Consider the following 23,751-nt stretch of genomic DNA (forward strand, 5'->3'; position numbering starts at 1 on the left):
TATCTTAAAATTCTTCAATAACAAAAACAAACAAACAAGAACAAAACCAATCTATCTCATTTCCTTTAAATTTTCTGATTAAATAAAGATGGCAAGGTTGGTAAAGCGATAGTTTGCCACACATAAGGCATTAAATACACCAATACTTGATGTATAGCAAATTACTGTAAATTATTTCATTAAGGAAATATTTTGTGCAATCACGAGTATATTAGAAATATCTAATATTAATAACTTCATTAATTACAAATAACATATGATTTATGAATACACTACATTCATAACAAATTTGTTCTCCAATCATTCAAAGTTCTAATATTAATGATATGCATATTTACCACAATATCCAAAGCATACAGATACTGATCATGTGAGCCAATGTAAATTGTTCCAGATTTAGGATCCACTGCTGGGGAAGATTTCACTTCCCCTGATGTCTGATAACTCCACCAGAGGGCACCAGTTTCAGTATCCATCACATACACTTTGTAGTCATAGCAACCTGTAAACATGAGTACCATGAATATCACATTATATGCCAGCTTCATATTTAAAAGTCCTCTATGCATACAATTTTGTCAGTGAGCCATTTCATTTAGTCTCCCAAATCAATGGCTTCTTCCCTACACCAAGAGTAAGCCATCTACAAAGTGTGGTGCAGGTCTGTGATGTATAAGTACTGTTATTGTGTGGAAACCATTCATATTTTTAGTCACGATGACCTGACTCCTGACTTCCAAAAAGATAGGGTTTCTTCTTTACACCAAGGGCAAGACATGCAGAAAGTTTGGTAACCACTTTTTCAGTCACAGTAACATTGAACTTTGACCTCAAAATCTATAGGATTCTTCCTTACCCCACGTGCCAATCATACTCAAAGTTAAGTAACTGTAGATGGCAGAAAACTTAAGGTTTTGTTCAGACTTTTATTCTTGCCACCACAATGACCTTAACCTTTGGACTTTAGACCCTGAGATCAACTTTGCGTTTCCATACCCCAACTGTAAGCCATTCACAAGTTCTGTAACCAATAATGCTGGAGACCTCAAGTTAATGTGCAGGAACCATTTTTCTTCTTTCAATCACAGTGACCTTGACCTTTGACCCCTCAATTAATAATGGTTCTTCATTACCCCATCTGTATTCCATCTTTAAAGTTTGGTATTTACAGATGGTGGAGAACTTAAGTTATTGTATAGACACAATTCTTCTTTTAATCAGAGAGACACTTTGACCCCAAAATCAATAGGGTACTTCTTCACCAAGTGTACACCATCCATAAAATTTGGTAGCTGTAAACAGTGAACAGTTCTACTTATTGTACAGAAACAAAATTGGCCAGATGGACAACATCACAATATATTGGATGGCCAGATGGCCAACACTGCAACATATTGGATGGCGAGATGTACAACATCATAGCAAATCGGATGGCCAGATGGACAACACTGCAACATATTGGATAGTGAGACGTACAACATCATAGCATATTGGATGGCCAGATGGCCAACATTGAAACATATTAGATGGCGAGATGTACAACATCATAGCATATCGGATGGCCAGATGGAAAACACGGCAACATATTGGATGGCTAGATGTACAACATCACATCATATCGGATGGCCAGATGGACAACACTGCAACATATTGGATGGCGAGATGTACAACATCATAGCATATTGGATGGCCAGATGGCCAACACTGCAACATATTGGATGGCGAGATGTACAACATCATAGCATATCGGATGGCCAGATGGACAACATTGCAACATATTGGATGGCGAGATGTACAACATCACAGCATATCGGATGGCCAGATGGCCAACATTGCAACATACTGGATGGCCAGATGTACAACATCATAGCATATCGGATGGCCAGGTGGACAACATTGCAACATATTGGATGGCGAGATGTACAACATCATAGCATATCGGATGGCCAGATGGACAACACTGCAACATATTGGATGGCGAGATGTACAACATCATAGCATATTGGATGGCCAGATGGCCAACATTGCAACATACTGGATGGCCAGATGTACAACATCATAGCATATCGGATGGCCAGATGGACAACACTGCAATATATTGGATGGCTAGATGTACAACATCACAGCATATCGGATGGCCAGATGGACAACACTGAAACATATTGGATGGCTAGATGTACAACATCATAGCATATCGGATGGCCAGATGGACAACACTGAAACATATTGGATGGCTAGATGTACAACATCACAGCATATCGGATGGCCAGCTGGACAACATAGCAACACAATAAGCTCCACCTTACTTTCCTTACATCAGCTTTATTCCATTTAAATCTATCTATTTAATGCACTTTAATGTATTTTCTTGTTTGAATAGGTGGGGTCTGAACCCTTTTTCCTGTTTTAATTTGTAATTTGAAATGTTTCTATTCTTGGTACCACTGAAAAAGTGATGTTCATTTCCTCCAGATAAATTTAAACAGAATAACCTTTAACATCATCAATAAATGAACTGTCATGTGTACCTACATGAATGCCAGTAGTAAATTCTATCAGCACTTTCATAAAAGGCAAATACTTTGAACTCCATTATATTTGTCAGGAATCAATCTTTGTGTTTTTGTAAAACAGAAATTTATCGATATTTATGAACTGTCAGATATATAGGAATGATCAAACATGCTTAAAGAATGCATAGTAAATTTTTTGTATGAATAAAATTAAGTACATCAGCAAAATACAAGAAAGTCTGGTATCAATGACCCAGGTCAATTCACCAATGTTCATATTACAACATTGTTGTTGTTGTTCTAGGGTTTAACGCCATTTTTCAGCACAAGATAGGCTATACATGGCGGCCATATTACAACATTCATATTACAAGAATTGGAGGATTTTGTTGACAAAAAAAATGAATTGCTAATGCAAGGTGGCATAAAACTGGCCCAAAATTCAACTGATTACATTATAATGACATTTTTTTTTAAAAATTGTGTGGGGCATAATTCATCAACAAAATCTAAGCAAGCCAGTCATAATCTTTCAGACTTTAAAATTTTGGTTGACACACTTCATACTTACCGACAATGATAAAGTTTCCACACAAACTCAGGCATGCAGAAGATTCTATCCTATCTCCAAGAGTTATCTCCCATGTCAACACTCCAGATGAAAAATTCAGAGCAAAGAATCTATGGGAATGTGAGCCTATATATAAAATGGGGTCACCTTGTCTGGAAAAACAATTGAAAACAAATTAAAAATGTTCACACCAATGCACAGGTATATCAATTAAAAATATTTCTACTTCACAGAAAGTCTTAAATAAACCTATATTAAATTTTAAGAAATGAATATTAGCAATGTATCAGACTGATATCATTTCACTGACTTCTACAGCTTACCTTCTCTGAAGGTACACAACCTAACATGAGGTCCAATCAGGTCTGATATAACTCACCAGGTTTACATAACTTAAAGTATTAACAGTTGACCATTTCACTAAGCAAGCTTATGTACTATTTCCAAGTCCTATGTGTTATATCATGTTGATATTACCCATTTTACTATATCCTGACAGAAATTCTTTGTAAAGATAAAGACCATCTATATGTACAGTCCCATACTCATAATCAAAGTTGTCCAAGACAGTGACATTATAAACCAATTTAACAAGTTTTATCTAATCAAATGAAATATTAATGCTGTATATCAATAGGAATTACAAACTCAGCCAATCAAGACTGAAGGTATCTCATTAATATGCACTAGTCTTATTTTTTAAATAAATGTGTACCAATAATCTCAACTAATTAGATACAAGATCAGCTCATTAATAAGCATGAATCTTACTCGTTATTGAAAACGGTCAAAGACCAAGAGGATATAAGAATATATTCCAAGTCTGATAAAATTCAGATCATAAATATTGTTTCCAGAGTGGCAACAAGCTTAGTCAATCAACTACATTATAAGTGATCTTGCACTTTACTGAACCGATCTGATATGCATGATATAAGCCTACATTTCAAATTTGATCTGATATGCATGATATAAGCCTACATTTCAAATTTGATCTGATATGCATGATATAAGCCTACATTTCAAGTTTGATCTGATATGCATGATATAAGCCTACATTTCAAATTTGATCTGATATGCATGATATAAGCCTACATTTCAAGTTTGATCTGATATGCATGATATAAGCCTACATTTCAAATTTGATCTGATATGCATGATATAAGCCTACATTTCAAATTTGATCTGATATGCATGATATAAGCCTACATTTCAAATTTGATCTGATATGCATGATATAAGCCTACATTTCAAGTTTGATCTGATATGCATGATAAAAGCCTACATTTCAAGTCTGACCATCAAAATCAGATCAGAATATGGCTTTCAGAATGGCAACAAGTTAGATCCATGATCATCTCATTAATATGTGTGCATATCAGTCATTGCTGAACTTGTCCAAGATCCTGATGACACAGCATATAATCCAAGGTTTAACTAAATTAGATCTGAGTGGTCCAGCTAAGTCAGACACAAGATCACATCATTAGTATGCATGGAGTTTGCTCATTATCAACCCTATCTGAGATCTTCTAGGTTAGTCAATAATGATAACCAGGTGAGCTAAAAACGGAACTGTAGTCTGACATAATCTTGTGAATTGAGCCCCTCATTATGAATGTATGCATGAAGTTTTTTTAGCTTGTTTTGGCATTAAAAGTACATGTATTAAAATATCATCTGCTTATCAGTACAATGTCAGATGAGAGTGGTCTCCCATTCAACTAAGGGATTGGCTCAAAATTCTGTAATTTACTACTCAACTTGAAGTGCAACCTCTTCCAAAAGGGTAGCTATGGTGAGGGTTTGGGATGGAATGCTGATGTTATAATTAGGTATTATCAAAAAAAACATTTTACTTCAAAATGTGATTTCTTCTTCAAACACAATCATTATAAATAAATAAGGTGAATAGTTGTTAAGAGGTAGAGGAAGTTACAGTCCTTTGGTCTTGAGATGACTTTCTCCAGTCTCCTAATGTTATGTGCAGCAGCTTAGTGCCTTGTGTGACATGGACAAAAGATAGCACAGATTGATAAAGAAAAGCAGTGTTAATAAACCAATTTTGATTCCACAAATTTAGTGGAAGTAGAGTAACCTATATTGTAATGAAGCTGCTGATGGACCTGGGAAGGCAACCTATTGTACTAGGTCCCACCATATCAAATTTAACCCCTTAAAAGGCCTGTCAGACAGACACTGCAGAATGATGTATCAGGCCTCCATTCAATGGCATGAGTAAGTCAGAATCGGTTAAATTCATGCTGTATAGACTAATCCAAACTTCTTGTAGTTAAAATCCCATGGTAGGTTTCATTTCAGGCAAAGATCAAAGCTGACCATACTTAGAATGTCAGGGAAGTCTTTTGTTTTTGCATACCTCTTCTTATAAAATGTAACCAAGGCCAGTGAAAAATGAAATATGGGTCACAGTGACCTACTTTTGTCATGAGGGTGTAATACTCACCAAGATGCATGCACTTGCCAGGTTTCATGAACCTAGGTATAACTATATGTAGATGGTACAAAAAAACCTATGGTCAGGAACTAAATGCAAAATTTAACCTTAACTACTAAAATGAAGGCCACAGTGAACACTTGTTACAAGCATGTTGTACAAACAGAGATGCATATAATCATTTTGTTGATGTTTGCATGAAAAGAGCTTGAAAAATAGAACACAAAATGTAACCAGTCAGTCAAGTGTGAAATATGGGTCATTGACCTAGTTTTGTGAAAAAGTGTAGTATTCCTCCAGATTCATCCCCACACCAAGTTTCATGAATCCCGATATAACAGTATATATTCTGGGTGTGAAAGAACTTTTTGGCCATGAGCTAAGTGCAAGAACTTAACCTTAGTAAAATATAAAATGTAGATCACAGTGACCTTCTTTTGTTGCAAGAGTGTAGTACTAAATTGAGATACATTCAATCATCTAGTTTGATGATTCTAGCATGAAACAACCAGTACTAAATGCAAAACTTAACCAAGAATGTAAAACTAATGTCATTCATTGTATGTAAAAGTTAGTGGTAAACTAAAAAGTATTACAAAATTTTAATAAGAAATCTCAAAATTGTTGATGCCAAAGGTATCACTGCTGTAACCAGTAACTGATCCCCATATCTCAGTACTGGCTGACATTGCAAAGACAATAAACTTCATGAACAATATATCAAGATGAATTATCTATAAATAGTTTGCACAGTTCAATGATCTAGGGTGCAAGGTTTCATGATGTAAGGTGTCATATATTTACGACCTGATTTTAACACACTAATAATAATAATGAAAGTTCTATGATTTAAAATGAATATCAACCAAATCATGAAAAATTCAACTCAATTAACTCACCTTGGGAACACAAGGAGTGGGGAAGCATCCACACATTTTCCTGTGTTGAACCGCCATGAGATTTCCATGGAAACCACACCAAATGTATCCAATCGATGTGTGTTTCTGCCTCCACCACAATGTCTCCAGATCGTTTCTTGTGTTTGCTGCTGCTGATGGTATTTCCTATTTAATTCTGATGAAAAGGTTTCTCTGTTTCCTCTTGATAATGATCCCATGAACTGTAATCTTGACATTTTTACAGGTGGGTCACTAATTATTTCATCTGTATCTGTAGGAGACATATAATTTGGACATGTTCTTCCAATCATTATATTTGGTGAATCTTCTTCATCCAAATGGGCATCTAAAATCTTGTTGCATTGATGGTCAATGAGAAGATCTGGGCCATCCCTATGGTGGACAGTAGAAAGATCCAGGCCCTCCCTATGGTTGACATAATGGAGATCTTGTTCCTCCCTATGGTTGACAGTATGAAGATCTGGGCCCTCCCTACGTTGGACAGTATCAGCTGTTAGTTTAGTACCTAGGGCTGGATTATGTGACAATTCACAGCCTGTCTGGTTTGTGTCTAAATTCTTTTGGCACTTGAGAACTAGATACTGCAGTACATCTTGGTATGTCTTATGTAGTACTAATTGGACCAGTTCACTCAATCCAGGCTGACAACCAAGCCCTGCTTCTACTCGTTCCAACAGCTGAACTGCTTGAAAAGAATCTCCCCCAGACAGCAGGAAATTATCAGTGGCATCAATCACAGCATTATCATTGATGTGGAGAAGTTCCTTCAAAAAATGTTGCCAAGATGAAAGTACATTATATGTATCAAAATGAAACACAGAACTCCAAACTGATTGTCAATTTATTTAGTATGATCAATATTTGTAGTTTAGAAACAAGACACTTTTTCATTAACACTTAAATCTGATAAATTACCATGAGTTTTTATCTTTATTCCTTCATATTTTGATTGACACCTCAACATATTCAGCAACGAAAGCTGAGTTTAAGTGCAACCAATGCTATTCTATAAAAATATTAATACAGATAAAACAGTGTACATGTTCATGTTGCTTTTATACTCTGAGACTTATCTGCAGAGGAAATATAAAGAAAAAAACCAACAATCGTTAGCAATGTATATCTTATGTTCAAATTTCATTGTATATACATTTCTAGCCTGTTCAAAGAGATCTTTCTATTTTCTGAAAAGAAACAGCCTACAAAATAATGGTAAACTGACTCAACAATAAAAATTCTAATGCACCTATAAATGTAACACACTTTTTGATTGGCTAAACACAAAATTTGTAGCAGCAATATCTGATGTAGAGTCCAAAATGTTGATAAAATTGTGATGTCTTGACTCCAAATTCCACTAAGTGTGTTATAGTCATCGCTGTGTTTGGATGCTATTAAATGCTAACGCATACATGTGTATTATGGAGATAACAATTTTGTGTTTGAGGATTTGATGACATTTATAGCGGTTTAACTTAGCAAATATAGGTTAATAAATTTGCAATTGTGAAGCTAACACTAATATTAATATATTACCATTAGCTAACATTAACATTAATACATTACTATTAACTAACATTAATACATTACCATTAGCTAACACTAATATTAATACATTACCATTAGCTAACATTAATACATTACCATTAGCTAATACTAATATTAACACATTACCATTAGCTAACATTAATACATTACCATTAGCTACCACTAATATTAACACATTACCATTAGCTAACATTAATACATTACCATTAGCTAACATTAATACATTACCATTAGCTAACATTAATACATTACCATTAGCTAACACTAATATTAATACATTACCATTAGCTAACATTAATATTAATACATTACCATTAGCTAACACTAATAATACATTACCATTAACTAACATTAATAATTACCATTAGCTAACACTAATATTAATACATTACCATTAGCTAACATTATTACATTACCATTAGCTAACATTATTACATTACCATTAGCTAACACTAATATTAATACATTACCAATAGCCAACACTAATATTAATACGTTACCTTTAGCTAAATTTAATACATTACCATTAGCTAATACTAACACATTGCCATTAATCAACATTAACAATAATATTAACCAACAAAAAGGAATACTAAGAGGTTATTTTCTTTTTCTATGTTAATACCAGATATATTTCATCATGTGGTACCAAAAACATGATATTATAATGAGTGGCAATGCCACAAGTTAAAATATATTGTTTTTGGTATCACCGGATGAAATAAATTCAGCTTTAACGTAGGAAAAGAACATTTTCTTTTTATTATCTACCAAACTTAATCCAAAATCAAAACTTAGAAGATTAAGCTCACACTTCTGCACAAAAGCTCACCCCACACCCTTTTCGTAAATTCGCCTCACTTTCATAAGCTGACCACATAATCATACACCATTCCCTTGATAACTCACACCCTGATAACTCTTGAACCAGCTTATAATGCGGGATCAGTCCTGGATTCCATTTTTTTAAACTAGAAAGTGCCCCAAAAATTGATCCCTATTTGTTGAAAATGAAGAAAAATCATGATAAAAATTGGTAACTGAAACCTTGATAGATCACTCATTCTATCGTCAAAAACGGTTGCTACGACCTAGAAATATGAGTCAATGTAACGAAATTATCAATCTTTAATAGGAAGTCATGTATTTTGTTAAAATTTCTTTCCAAACAACATTTTTGGTACAGCATAAATAACAGTATGCAACAAAATTTTGATCAATGAAAATGTCATTAACGCCTACTTAAGGCATCAATTTTATAAATAAATACCAAACAAATATGATGTTTTTTATCAACTGAAATTCGAGCATTAGTTCTATCTTTTAGTTCAGTTTAAGTGTAATGGTTGTAAATACAATTTGCCCTGTTGTATTCAAATGTGAAATATGTTGATCTATCATAACAGCTATGTCTGCAGGCGTTTCTGTGAGAACCTAATTAAGTGCTGACCTTGTTTTGATACCTGATTGCACAAGTATTTGTTGTATTGTTGTAATGAATTAAAAGCTGACCTTCTTGTATTATGTCAATTACATCTTTTGTATCAAATAAAGTGGATGGAATACAAGAAAAGTTAAAATTCATGCAAATCCAGCCTGGGTAAGAGCTAGCAGTCCTGGTGGTGTCAGGTCAACTCACTTCAAGTAATCAATTGAACATTGTTATAATTCTTTTGTGAATGTAATATAATTAAACTACCTTAAATTAGTGTACTCATTCATAACTATGATCAAAGAAAGAAAGACAACCAAGTGAAATGAATACTTGATGAAATAAAATTCTGGTTCACATGTATGTTTTATTAATGTAAAGCTAGTTTCAGAGTTTGTAGTTAACTTGTAATTCCTGAATTGGCACATGGAGATTTCCTCATGGTTGAGAAGTTTCTCTATTAATTGTAAATAAATCATGGTATCAATATTGTACTAATAGAAAGCAAATTTTTAGTAAATTGTTTCTCCGAGAATACTTACCTGATCACATTAACGTTAGGGATATAAGCCTGCTACCTCTCGAATCCAGCCCTACTAAAAGACGAAAATTCGTCTTTTCGGTCTATCTCATATAGACCAAAGGGCAATAACTCTTGCCACTTACCTCCCCTTGCCACCACCAGGTGTCACTAGTTTTTTAAGCTGAACGATATATATTATATTAGGATGCTCGCATAGCGGGGTGGTTGGGAGGGTTTTTAAGTAATGTGATCGGGTAAGTATTCTCGGAGAAACACAATTTACTAAAAATTTGCTTTCTCCTTCAAATACGTTCCCCGATCACATTAACGTTAGGAGAATAAGTAATAGGAGGAGGGAATGCTGAGCATCCTACCTCCACTCCGGGTACCTTCTAGGGAATGATGGCTGGATTCCCCATTTGAACGATAACCTGTTCTCCTAATTTCATCAGCAACACAGCCTAGGGTCCCGTGATATGTGACCCCTATATACGGTTAAGAAGATAGTTTTTGAAATCTTCTTACCTATGAAATTTCACTGGCGAATCCAGTGAAGCTGATAGGCTGTGCTGATTGTTTTAAATGGGTCTAGTGGTCATCTGGGCTGCTGACACCGGACCTACCAGATTTAAGGTTTGCCTCTACGAAGCCAAATCTCTGAGATAAAAACTGGAGAAGGTTGACTCCGCATGCCAGCCAACAGCTTCTATTATATCTCGGATCGAAACATTGCGTTCGAATGCCAGGCTCGCCGAGATTGCTCTAATCTCATGGGCTGTATTCTTCATGAGGCAACTCTGATCTTCTGAGACCTCAGAGTATGCTGAGCGTATAACCCACTTCAGCCATGAAGCAAGGGCTTGAGGGGTGATATCCCATTTACCAGCTTTGACCGGAAGAAAGAGGTGCTTACGTGTGTCCCGACACACCTCTGTGCGTTTTAAATAGTGCTTGAGTGCACGACTTATCTATGGAAGAGAGCGAGCGAATGATGATTCTTTGATTGCCAATGGATGGTAACCTATTTTTGGCTACAAAACCTGCTTGCGTCAGGAGGACCACCGAACTATCATCTGAACTGAAGAAAGTTCGGGTCACTGGAAAGGGCATGTAACTCGCTCACCCTGCATACTGAAGCTAAGGCTATCAAGAAACATGTTTTGTATGATAATAGCTTTAATGAAGTGTGGGCTAAAGGTTCAAATTTGTCTGAATTGAGCCATGTTAAAACCCAGGACAGATTCCATTTTGGAAACAGGGTGAGGGATTTTGGTCGATTGAAATCAAAATTGGCTAAAAGATCTGATAGATCTTTGTTATGCCCAATATCACATCTACCATGATGGCGGAATGTGTCTGATATCATGGAGCGGTAGCCTTTGATAGTAATTGGGGCCAACTGTTTCTCCTCAAAAAGCCAGAGAAGAAAGTCGGCCAGTTGAGGGATTGAGACACTCAAAGGGACGACGTCATTGATATGGCACCAGTCCCTGAAAACACGCCACTTTCCCTCGTAAGCCTTCAGAGTGGAGGGCCTTCTTGCTCTTGAGATTCTCTCCACAATCGAAGGTTTAAATTGTTTGTCTCGCAAGGCTGCCCGGACAAGAGCCAAGCGTGAAGAAGAAGACGGTCTGGGCAGAAGTAGAACACCTGTGACCGCGCTTGTTTGAGAAGATTTGGGCTGGTTGGGATCTTCCTGGGTAGATCTATCGCTAGATCGAGTAGATCAGTGACCCAGAACTTGTTCCATCTTAGAGGGGCAATCAGAATCATCTGACAGTTCTGACCCCTTAACCTCTGGATTATTTTCGGTACCAAAACCGTGGGAGGGTAGGCGAATGCCCACAACCCCTCCCAGCTGATTGACAGAGCATCCACGGCCCAAGCCTCTGGGTCTGGAACCGGAGAGACGAAGGTGGGCAACTTGCGATTCCACCTTGTCGCAAAAAGATCGAACATCGGACGCCCCCAAAGTGTGCAAATCCGAAAAAAGACTGATTGATGGAGTGACCATTCCATGTGAATGACTTGATCTTTCCTTGATAGAGTGCTGGCCAAGACATTGAGTCCGCCGGGAATGTGTCTGATTTGTACATTGATGTGGAGGTTGTCGCACCAACGTAGAAACTGCCAGATCAGAATGCACAGGTCTGGTGATCTGGTGCCCCCTTGTTTGAGGAGGTAAGTCACCACCAGAGTTGTCGGACATAATGAGGACAGTTTTTTCTGAGAGTTGATCCTTCCAGAAATGAAAGACATTGATGACAGCCCTCATTTCTAAAAGGATGATGTGGAGAGGCCTCTCCCCTGGCTCCCACATGCCGCTGACTGTAGCGAAGTCCGGCAACAGGTGGGCACCCCAACCGTAGGTACTGGCGTCGGTACATACTGTTATCTCCGCTTGGGGCATCTCCAGAGGAATCCCCGTGGATGGCCAACCGGGGTTGTGCCACTGATGCAGGAACTATCGTTATCTTGGGCGTGATAATTATTGTTTGATTGAGGGGACTTGAAAAGGGGCGCCATTGTGCCAGTAACGTCATTTGTAAGGGACGCATAAAAAGACAGCCAAGCGGGATCAAGTCCGCTGCCACATTGAATAATCCGAGGAGTTGCAAGAATTCTCTTGCTGAAATCCACGTCCTGTTGGAAACGGACTCGACGAGTTCGACGATCCGGATTATGCGAGTGCGAGGAAGCCGTACCAGATTCAGATCGGTGAGAAACTCCATACCCAGATGGACAAACTGCTGGGATGGACGGAGATCGGACTTTTTCCAGTTCACGAGAAAGCCTAGATGATCTAAAAGTGCTAAAAGATCGTTTCTGCCTTTGAGCAGAATAGAACTTAACATATGTTTCTGGAGGATGTCGTCCAAGTACACTGCCATCCCTGTAGATGAAGTCGAGTGGAACAGGGTGACGACGCAATCCATAACCTTGGTAAAAGCCCAAGGGCTGATGTTGAGGCCAAAGGTAAGCGAATCGGAGAAATTTCCGTGACGCCGGGTGGATAGGGACATGAAAATATGCGTCAGTCATATCTTGACTGACGGCATACTCGTCCTGCTGGATGGAAAGACGGATTGATCTCGGCGTTTCCATCTTGAATTTCGGTGGTAAAATGTATTGGTTGAGGCGACTCAGGTTGACGATCGGCCTCAACTTGCAGTTTGCTTTCTGGATAAGAAACAGCCCGGAATAAAACCCTGGCGATTGCGGTTTTTTTCACAATCTCCACCACCCGTTTTTCAATGTGTGACCGTATCTCCTGTTGTAGAAAGGTATCCTTCTCCCGATCGGACGGTACGTCCGTGAAGAGGGGAGAGGAGGACTGGGGAGGGTGTTGGATAAATGAAATCCGAAGTCCCTCCGAAATGACCTGGATCACCCAATCGTTCTGAGGAAAAAAGGTGGTCCAGTGGTCCTGAAATTGCAGGAAGGCAGCCGCCCACAGGTAGGCTGTCCACGGGTGGTGGAGAGGGTATGACAATTTTTAGAGTTAGGAGGCTTGAAGACGGAGAAACTATGTTTCTTACCGCCTCTGTATGGTTGCCTCCTAGCTTGATTAGACTGTTGTCTCCTGGAATTTGGTTGGGATCTATACTGCACATTTGATTGTAAGGATCCCTTGTCCCTGGTCCGCCAATCATCCCTCTGCTGTGGCAGGGGCTGATTTTTTCTAAACGTCTGCGAGGGTTGGGCGGCGAGTTGGAGGGTTAGTTCCTGAGCTGCCTGCTTCCAAACTTCTTCAATTTTTCCTCCAAAGAGTAAAGACGACCCAAACGGAGTCATCCGTAAAGCCAGAGTATGATGGGGCTTGAGCGACGTGGACCGCAGACATGCGTTACGTCGTATCAGGTCTAAGTTGGCAGAAGCAGTCAACGCATTAGCCATGGAATGGTGAGCTGCCCTGTTAATAACTCTAGCAATCCGGGCCGTTGTTTCCCAAGCGTGGTCATTGTTGGATTTTTCTGCGAGTCGGAAAACGGCTAATGAAGCCAAGTCTAACACTGAAGACGTAGCGACTACGTTCAGGACTAGCTTTGACGTGGCATGGAACACATTTTTGTCCACTTTGTAAAACAGTAGAGCGGACATGTGAACTGCTGCCATATTTCTGTCCAGGGCCGGAAGATCCGTACTGAAGGCGTCTGAATGAGTTTTGTACCAGCGACACGAGAACGTCGCTGGTACTTGGCTTTCTGAAAAGAACGCCTTAGCATTCCCCAGATCACCTATTCGTCCTGATAGACGATCACTGATCTCCTTAATTTTTGCCAACTGGGGAAGGAGCCGGAAGGACGGCGTCTCTTCCTCCCCGTCAAGATTTACAGACGCCATTAACTGTGTAGTCTTGAGTGGTGGTAGGAGGTGGAGGGCATTCTGAAGTTGCCAACACCCTATAAATTTCTTCCACTGCCGCCTTGAAGCCAAACTCAGTCCGTTTCATGGTTGGATCTGTGTACGGCTGATTTGCAGGAGTTTCATCACCCTCACTGTGTACCGAGTCGTGTTCTGTAATAGCTTGCATTTCTGGATAGAGCATACCAGGTGGCATAGATGTCGCGAATCCGTCATCCTTAACACTGTCACTAACTCTCCCTTGTGGATAAGCCGTGAACATATGGACGGCTGGCCCTGCCGGCTGGTTTGTCTGGCTTGTGGTCGGCCTGAATGTTGGCGACGGTCCTGCTATCACCAGTACCGGCTGCTCCAATGGCCTGGCTGGACGGACAGATTTCTCACTAAAATCTCCGCCATAGTATTGGTATGTTGCCGGCGGTACAGCTTGACGGACGGATTTATCACTAAAATCCCCGTAAGTCATGTATGGTTGGACCGTTTTAGCAATAGGGTCCCCATGCTAGGACAGCTCGACGGCCGGTGATGTAGAGGTTGTATAAAGAAATGGATCCAATGGATCCGGTAAAAACCCCACGCGTCCTGACTTACAGGCCCGAAGGCTATGCTCGGACATGCGGGGGGGGACTTACGCCCACTGGGCAGCCTAAAATTGTGGGAACATTCCCCCAAAGAGTCAGAAAAGCTGTGGAAGCGTGCGAGGGAAATAAGGGTAATATCTGGCCTGATGTTAATAGCTGCATCGTCGTTTCCTGGACCAAACGACGCATCTGTTCAAAGCTGGACTGTTGTACCCTGTCAACATTATTTTCCTCCATTGCCACTGATGTTACTTTGGCTGACGGTTGCAAACGACGAACTTTAGGTGGAGGGGGGACCCCAACGTTCCCCACAAGGCTCGCAATAGAGGCTGTCTTCGGATGTATACTGAGGACATCAATGCTATCTTTCTTCAACTTATTCCGTCTATCCCTCCCTTTTGCTGCCTTCTGGACTATATCAGCCCACGTTTGCTCTGTCCAAGTATTACACATGCTGCATGGTATAGATGATGTACACTTGGTACATACAATACAAGAGTCATGGTTGTCTTCTTTTGCTTTGAACTTTTTGCATTTCATGCATTTGGTTGACATTTCTATTGAAACGACACAAGAAAAGAAAACAAAGCACAAATTATCAATTCAGCATGTTATTAATTCGCTAATACCACAACTGTTACTAATGGAGTAAGCGAAATTAGTCAGTGTCGCGTTAACTCTTAACTGACAACACAAGTTCCGCGATAGCGTGTGTAACATGGTCTTCAGTAAACGAAATCCCTAAGGGCGACAAAGTCACTCAATTTTGAAAAAAAATTTTAAAATAATGTATACAACCTGTAGAAGAATGATTGTCCAATGCAATAAATCCAAATTTAACTTCGGATGGTCAAATTTAACGCTAAGATGGCTTGGATTGTTTGGAGGTATAATGTACGTGTTATCAGTACAAGCAAAGCTTAAAAACTAGTGACATCTGGCGGTGACAAGGGGAGGTAAGGGGCAAGAGTTATTGCCCTTTGGTCTATATGAGATAGACAGAAAAGACGAATTTTCGTCTTTTAGTAGGGCTGGATACGAGAGGTAGCAGGCTTATATCCCTAACGTTAATGTGATCGGGGAATGTATTTGAAGGAGAAATATTTAAAAAAAGGGTTTTGACATTGAAGGCTGTTACATGAACTAAATGTTCTGTTTTGTTTTTTTTAATAAAAGGAATCTTGTTGGAATTTGAATCAGTAAATAGTATGGTTCCCCGATTGTTATGATCCTTGTGTTGCATTCCACAACAGTAGACAGCAAAGTAAGCAACATATGTAGTAGGGAACCAGACTACTCAACAACTACATCAAGCAGTGATGTATTACACACTGTTTTCGCATCCACTTGAAGGTTTACTGAAACCAGTTGGAATAACGTTAGCAATCCCTCAGCAGTTGGGCATTATGAAACTAATGTCATTTTTTATTAAAATTAAATATCTTCAATAGATAAAGCATTTTAATGACAATTATTCCCAACGCAATTTTCAAATAAGTATTCAGCCATTAAACAGACCAATTTGCCCCCCCCCCCCCCCCCCCCGGCAGTTTTCTTGATGTCCATGGAGGATGGCATCATTTCTTGTTGTTATGGAGGTCCCTCGATAACTCATGCCCTTGCTTATAGTGCGGTCTAAGTTTTTTGACCCAGCTGTGTGCGAGTTATCAAGGGAGAGGTGTACATGACTTAATAAAGCCACAGGATTGGGTTAACATAATCAGTCACAGTAAATTACATTTTTTTATGTTATAAACTATTTCACCCTATCTGAAAACAATGCAAGTCCAATTCAGAATGCATCACAGTGGGTTTATCGTTGTTGTCAAGGAAGTAACAGGAAATAACTTCAGAGATATGTGAACAGTATCTCATGAAATTTATCAAAGATTAATTTCCATGTCTGAAATGCAGTTTCTATTTATTTGTTCTAGCTCACAAAGTACTAGTTTTTGTTGCAGCAGGTACAACTTTTGTAGGCACACACAATCAGGCATCACATGGAATGATGGGAAATCTTACATTTTCACATGTGACAATGTAAGAATATATTTTTCACATCTGAAAATATGGGAATGAAAAAAACATGAAAATTACTTCTTTAATAAGTCTCCATATTTCAAACTTAAGTATATAATAAAAGATTATCATCCCTACTTTTCTGATGACCATTACAAAATGAAATAAATATAAAGAAGTTTTTTAATAGGTTTTAATGTTAATGTGGGTATGTGAGTAAGTTTGCCAGTATCTTCCCATTGGCCAGTGGTTCTTCCTGGGATTCTCCTGGGTTCCTCATCCACCAAATATACTGGCTACTGTGCATAGCCTATCATAGGCTGAAAAATGGCATTAAATCCACATTATTTCAAAATTATTATTGATGTAACAGCATAATATGTTTGAACAGAATATTTGAGACATATGATTCAATTACTTGTTTCATAAAAAAAATTATTTAACATGGGGGCCCCAGATAGCCAATTGGTTTAAGGTGCTTGCATTTACATATCATTCACACATCTAACCTCTATCACATGAGTTCAAGTTTCAGCTTGACCAATGTACGAAAGATTGCCAGCAGCTTCTAGTGGGTCAGTGGTTCTTCCTGGGGCCTCACTGGGTTCTTCACCAAACAGATGGGCTACCATACATAGCCTATCATGTGCTGAAAAATGTCATTAAACCCTACAAAACAAAACAAAACCATCCATACTAACACAAATCTGAGAAAAAACTTGTCCTTGGACTGTAAAGCATACCTTCCATAAGCTTCTCAGGAGGTCAGCTGGTTCTAGAAACTGATGATTTGACTGCATCTTTCTGAAAGTCTGAAGGACAGCCTTGCCATCAAACTTGCCTGTCAAGAGTAAGAAATATTTTTCATTTTTCAAATAAAAGCTGCAAATATATGTGCTGAACTTCATTCTTTAATATCCTGCATGTTATCAAAATGAATTTACTTCTGTCCCTATGAAAAACAGGCTTGTCTGACACAGTTTCAATGTATTTGAAGTAATTTGATGCATCTGATGTTTTAATTTATACATACAACACGATGGGATAGTGCAAAGCTTGGATCCTTCAAATTTCATAAAATCAATACACATCTTTAATGTGTTGGATGTGTTGAAATATAACTGACACTCTACTGACAAGAATCCAATACAAGACCATTTCGTCTTTTCAACTGCAGAGTATTTAAACCATCTCCATATTCTTGAGAAACTCCAACATACATATTTTGTAACAAAACAGTTTTCTTATCTTTCAGCTAACATGTTTACAAGACAGCTGTAATACCAATACTTTATCATGGCCTTTGACCTTGAACTGAAGGTTATGGATAGAAGATCACTGGACATGTCTCAAAGTCAGGATATATCCACATGCTAAGTTTGGTCAAATCTATAATATAGCTTAGGAAAAAAATTAAATGAAATCATTCGAAGTATTCTTAAGATATACTCACAACTTGGCATAAATCACAAAAATCCATTCATACTAGTTTATGTTATCATGCTTACAAGTCAGTACAGCTAAAAACCAGTCAAGACGACAGAAGTTGTAATAAATGTCAGAGTGCCGACTACAAAATTTTAAAATTCTGGCCAGTAACACTGGCATAATTTTCATTTATGACGAACAACATATGATGAGAAATGTTTAAGCAAAACCACATCAATCTCATATAATCATCCCATAAGGAGAGTAGTGATAAGATTTTCAAGATGGCCATCATGCCAGCCATATTTTATGTGGCTCATCATCATCATTATTTAATATCACCCACTCATGATAAGAAGTCCTTTGGTAATAAAAAAAAATCCAGGTAGCTTCTGCAGTTCAATTAGCAGAAAAAGCAATAACAAGAAATGGTGGCCATTTTGGAAGGCTGATCTGCACCATTTGCAATTAGTACCAACCAGGCACTTTAAGTCTTTTACCGAAAATCCATTTGGACACAATCATCTGGTCAGGAGAAGTAGCAAGTTTCAAGATGTCCACTGTAACTATCATACTTAATGTCCCAGAAGTATTGTTTTCATTTAGGACCAACTAGAGATCAGAGAAGTCTTTATGTGAAAACCACATTTTATTACAACCATCCTTTCAGAAGGAGTGGCACAAGATATTTGAGATTAGACTGATACCACTGTCATATAGGACCAGCTAGACCATCCTTTCACAAGGAGTAGCAACAAGATATTTGAGATCAGACTGATACCACTGTCATATAGGACCAGCTAGACCATCCTTTCACAAGGAGTAGCAACAAGATATTTGAGATTAGACTGATACCACTGTCATATAGGACCAGCTAGACCATCCTTTCACAAGGAGTAGCAACAAGATATTTGAGATCAGACTGATACCACTGTCATATAGGACCAGCTAGACCATCCTTTCACAAGGAGTAGCAACAAGATATTTGAGATCAGACTGATACCACTGTCATATAGGACCAGCTAGACCATCCTTTCACAAGGAGAAGCAACAAGATATTTGAGATCAGACTGATACCACTGTCATATAGGACCAGCTAGACCATCCTTTCACAAGGAGTAGCAACAAGATATTTGAGATCAGACTGATACCACTGTCATATAGGACCAGCTAGACCATCCTTTCACAAGGAGTAGCAACAAGATATTTGAGATCAGACTGATACCACTGTCATATAGGACCAGCTAGACCATCCTTTCACAAGGAGTAGCAACAAGATATTTGAGATCAGACTGATACCACTGTCATATAGGACCAGCTAGACCATCCTTTCACAAGGAGTAGCAACAAGATATTTGAGATCAGACTGATACCACTGTCATATAGGACCAGCTAGACCATCCTTTCACAAGGAGTAGCAACAAGATATTTGAGATTAGACTGATACCACTGTCATATAGGACCAGCTAGACCATCCTTTCACAAGGAGTAGCAACAAGATATTTGAGATCAGACTGATACCACTGTCATATAGGACCAGCTAGACCATCCTTTCACAAGGAGTAGCAACAAGATATTTGAGATCAGACTGATACCACTGTCATATAGGACCAGCCAGACCATCCTTTCACAAGGAGTAGCAACAAGATATTTGAGATTAGACTGATACCACTGTCATATAGGACCAGTTAGACCTCATATTAAGTTTTTTAGTGAAAATCCCATATGAAAATGACCATCCATTCAGGGTAAGTATAGATAACAAGATTTTCAAGTTTGCCACCACCATGGTCATATTCAATGTCTGTGGGCACATATAACAGGCACCATTTTTATGAAAGACCAACTAGACATTATAGCAAACTCAGGAGGAGTGTTGATAACACGAATTTAATGACAGATGCCATGGGGACCATTATGGATGTTAGATTGATGGCTACCATGGTAGCCACATTGTATATCAGATCAGCACCATTTTCATTGAGGACTAACTGGTAAAAAGTCTTTTAGTGAAAACACCATGTCAACATGGCTCTCCGTTCTGAAGGAGAAGTAAAAACAAGATTTTCAAGTTCAGCCATTTGTATTTCTGAGAGGGACCATTTTCATTTAGGACCAACAAGACATCATCATAAGTCTTTCAGTAAAATTCCCATGTTAACATGACTATCCATTCAATAGGAGCAGTGATAACAAAATGTTCATGATGGCCACCTTCGCATCCTATCCATTTTAGTACCATTTTAATATAGGACCAACTAGACATCATTCAATACCAGCATCCACTCAGGAAAAGGAACAATAACATGATTTTCATGCTGACCATGATGGCAGTCATACTGGAATTTCAAACTGGTGCCATTTTTATTTAGGACTGACTTAATATCAGAAGAAGTCTTAGTGAAAACCCCATGTCAGAATAACCATCCATTCTAAAATAGTTGAAATAACATTATTTTCAAGATGGCCTCCATAGTGGCTATATTTTGTGTCCACTGGGTACTATTTTCATTTGGGTCCAACTACAACTTAGGATGAATGTGTCTGTAAATTTTTGTGGCAGTTTTGTACCTGGAGAAATATACTGCACAGAATAAAATAGAAGTTATAACCATGCAATAACTAGTGCAAATCCTGTATGATACAATTCAAACAAAGCTAGTTGTTAATATGAATGCTGCTCTGACTTGATGGGTTCATACAAATATAAAATTTGTATGAGCAGAAGAAATCTCATTTTTCTGTCTCTCATGCAGTTATCAGTGTTTTACCATGTCTAGCCACTGGAAGAGCTGCCAGACAGAGAATTCAATCAGGATGATACTGTGATGTTAGGTGTGACTTACGATGTCTAGTCATGGGAAAAGCTGGCAGAGAGAAAACACCATCATGATCATAATGTGATTTCAGGTGTGACTTATTATGATTATCTCTAGTCATGAAAAGTACCAGCAATCAGGATGATACTGTGAAGGCAAGTGTGACTTACCATGTCTAGTAGTGGGAAAAGCTGGCAGTCAGAAAACGCCATCATGATCATAATGTGATGTCAGGTGTGATTTACTATCTCTAGTCATGAAAAGTACCAGCAATCAGGATGATACTGTGAAGGCAAGTGTGACTTACCATGTCTAGTCATGGGAAGAGCTGGCAGACAAAGAACTCCATCAGGATGATATTGTGACGGCAAGTGTGACTTGACATGGTCTTTGATATGTGTCTGAATATCTATCTGACTCTGACTTCTGTTCACACACAGTATTACACACACAACCAATGTGTTATTATCCAGAACAGCACAACATTCTTGGACAAATGGCAACTTCTTGACAACCTATGGGAAGATGAAAAATGTCTAAACTACTAATTACAGAATAATGGGCTATAACAACAGGCCTCTGGAAATATCATATACATATCAGTAATTTGGACCTACCTTAACAGTTTTGCCCAAATATTGATATTAGTTTTTAAAATATCCACCATACCAAAATGTCTGTTAGGAGATGGAAGGATTTGTTTCTGATCATGAATCTTATAGGTAATATATTGAAGTTTCATAGAAATATCTTGACAAGTTTCGGAATTTTGCTGCAGAAATGAAAGCGTGTATGAAGGATGGCCACAAAGCTGGAGAAAATCATTTTTCAACAGCACAAGGTACATCTAGGTTTACTAGTCTAATATATATCTTGGGATATATTTAGATGGTTTTGTAGTTTTGTTCCAGACACTCAATTGACTTAAAGATATTTTCAGGTTTCTTGATATGGCCATTTCTTCCTTTTAATTGTTAAGTGTTGAAACCATTGATGATATTCTTCAGCAATAACAAAATTTTCAAATTAGCCATTGTGATATCGGATTGCAGCTTGGCACTGTTTTCATTTAAGGCTAGCAAAGCAAGAAAAGAAGTCTTTTGGTGGACACCACATGTTGATATGACTTTCTGCTTTGGTGATAAAATAATCACAATATTTTCAAGATGGGTGTTATGAAAGTCATATTTGATATCAGACTGAGAGTATTTCTACTTAGAATCAACTTGACATTGTAAGAAGTCTTTTAGTGAAAGCACAATCTTGACACAAACATTCCAACTAGGAGAAGTAGTGATAACAAAATTTTTAAGATGGCCATTGTGGCAGTCATATCAGAAGTTGGATCGGCATCATTTTCATTCACAACCAACTTGATATTATAAGAAATCTTGTACTGAACACCCTCTGCTGATATTCTTTCTGAAGAGAAATAGTTACAACAAAATTTTCAAGGTGGCACAGTGGCAGGCAAACTTAATTCTCTGATGGGCACCATTTTTATTTAGGACTAACTAGGCATCATGAGAAGATTTTTTAGCAAAATCCTGACCTTGATATGACCATCGATTCAGGTGGAGTAGTAATAACAATGTTTTCAAAATGACCACTGTGGTGGCCATATTGGACATCAGATCAGATCCATTTTCATTTGGAACAACAAAACATCATAAAAAGTGTTCAGTTAAAAATAACATGTCAATATGACTTTCCATTTAAGAGAAGCAGCAATAACAAGATTTTCAAGATGGCTGCCATACTGGACATCAGACTGACACCATTGTTATTTAGGACCAACTAGATATCGTAAAAGTCTTTTTGTGAAAACTCCATACTGATATGAGCATCTGATCACGTGGAGCAGTGATAAGCTTTTCAATACGGTCACTGTTACAGCCATATTGGAAGTTTGCAAGGCACTATTTTCATTTAGGACCAACTAGACCTTGGGATGAGTGTGTGTGTAAAGTTTCAAGGCAATCTTCCAAGTAAATTAGAAGAAGCAATGATAACAAACTTGTGCTAATGGAAAATGGTTAATGGACAACAGAACCACACAGTAAGCTCTTCTGGTCTACAACAACAAACTGAAACTAAATAATTCCAAATGGCAAAAAGGTGTATATACACTGCACACCTAATATGTGTTCCAAATTTTAAAGAACAGTTTTGGAGTTATGCTTCATAATGATGAGTGTCACAGTGAAGGAACTATATCATTATTAGGTACAGAGTTTGACAGATGGATGGAACTATAATTATTAGGTAAAGAGTTTGACAGATGGATGGAACTATATTAGGTAAAGAGTTTGATCACTTGACATATAGGCAATGTGATTTATTCCATTTTTCTTTCCAACAAATTCATGAACTTGCTCAATTTGTAGTGTTTTGAACATGATGATGGAGTTTACTATAATAATGGTAAGGACTGTACTATTTAAATATGCATGGTAAGTGAAGAAAGCAACTTTTACAAAACTATATACCATGGTGTCTCATAAACTATATCCATTGTGCCTCATATATTAGATCACAATATTGGTCCATCCAATTTGAAACCCTCTTTATAAA

At 38.0% G+C, this 23,751-nt stretch overlaps 1 protein-coding gene across 8 annotated transcripts in view; it reads right to left on the reverse strand.

Moving 5' to 3' along the window:
* The window catches only part of LOC149797438 (beta-alanine-activating enzyme-like), a 69,603-nt gene that overhangs the window by 3,951 nt on the left and 41,901 nt on the right, over nucleotides 1–23,751 (reverse strand). For all 8 annotated transcript variants that reach the window (XM_089962238.1, XM_089962239.1, XM_089962240.1 and 5 more), the window contains 5 exons: nucleotides 21,485–21,692; nucleotides 17,674–17,771; nucleotides 6,442–7,226; nucleotides 3,085–3,236; nucleotides 339–502 (listed from right to left, as the gene is read on the reverse strand). In XM_089962238.1, the coding sequence (XP_089818364.1) occupies nucleotides 339–502; nucleotides 3,085–3,236; nucleotides 6,442–7,226; nucleotides 17,674–17,771; nucleotides 21,485–21,692 (1,407 nt within the window). The remainder of the gene's footprint in view (nucleotides 1–338; nucleotides 503–3,084; nucleotides 3,237–6,441; nucleotides 7,227–17,673; nucleotides 17,772–21,484; nucleotides 21,693–23,751) is intronic.

This window comes from Sinohyriopsis cumingii, chromosome 6, assembly GCF_028554795.1.
Source record: "Sinohyriopsis cumingii isolate HCF-2022 chromosome 6, ASM2855479v2, whole genome shotgun sequence".
NCBI lineage: Eukaryota > Metazoa > Mollusca > Bivalvia > Unionida > Unionidae > Sinohyriopsis > Sinohyriopsis cumingii.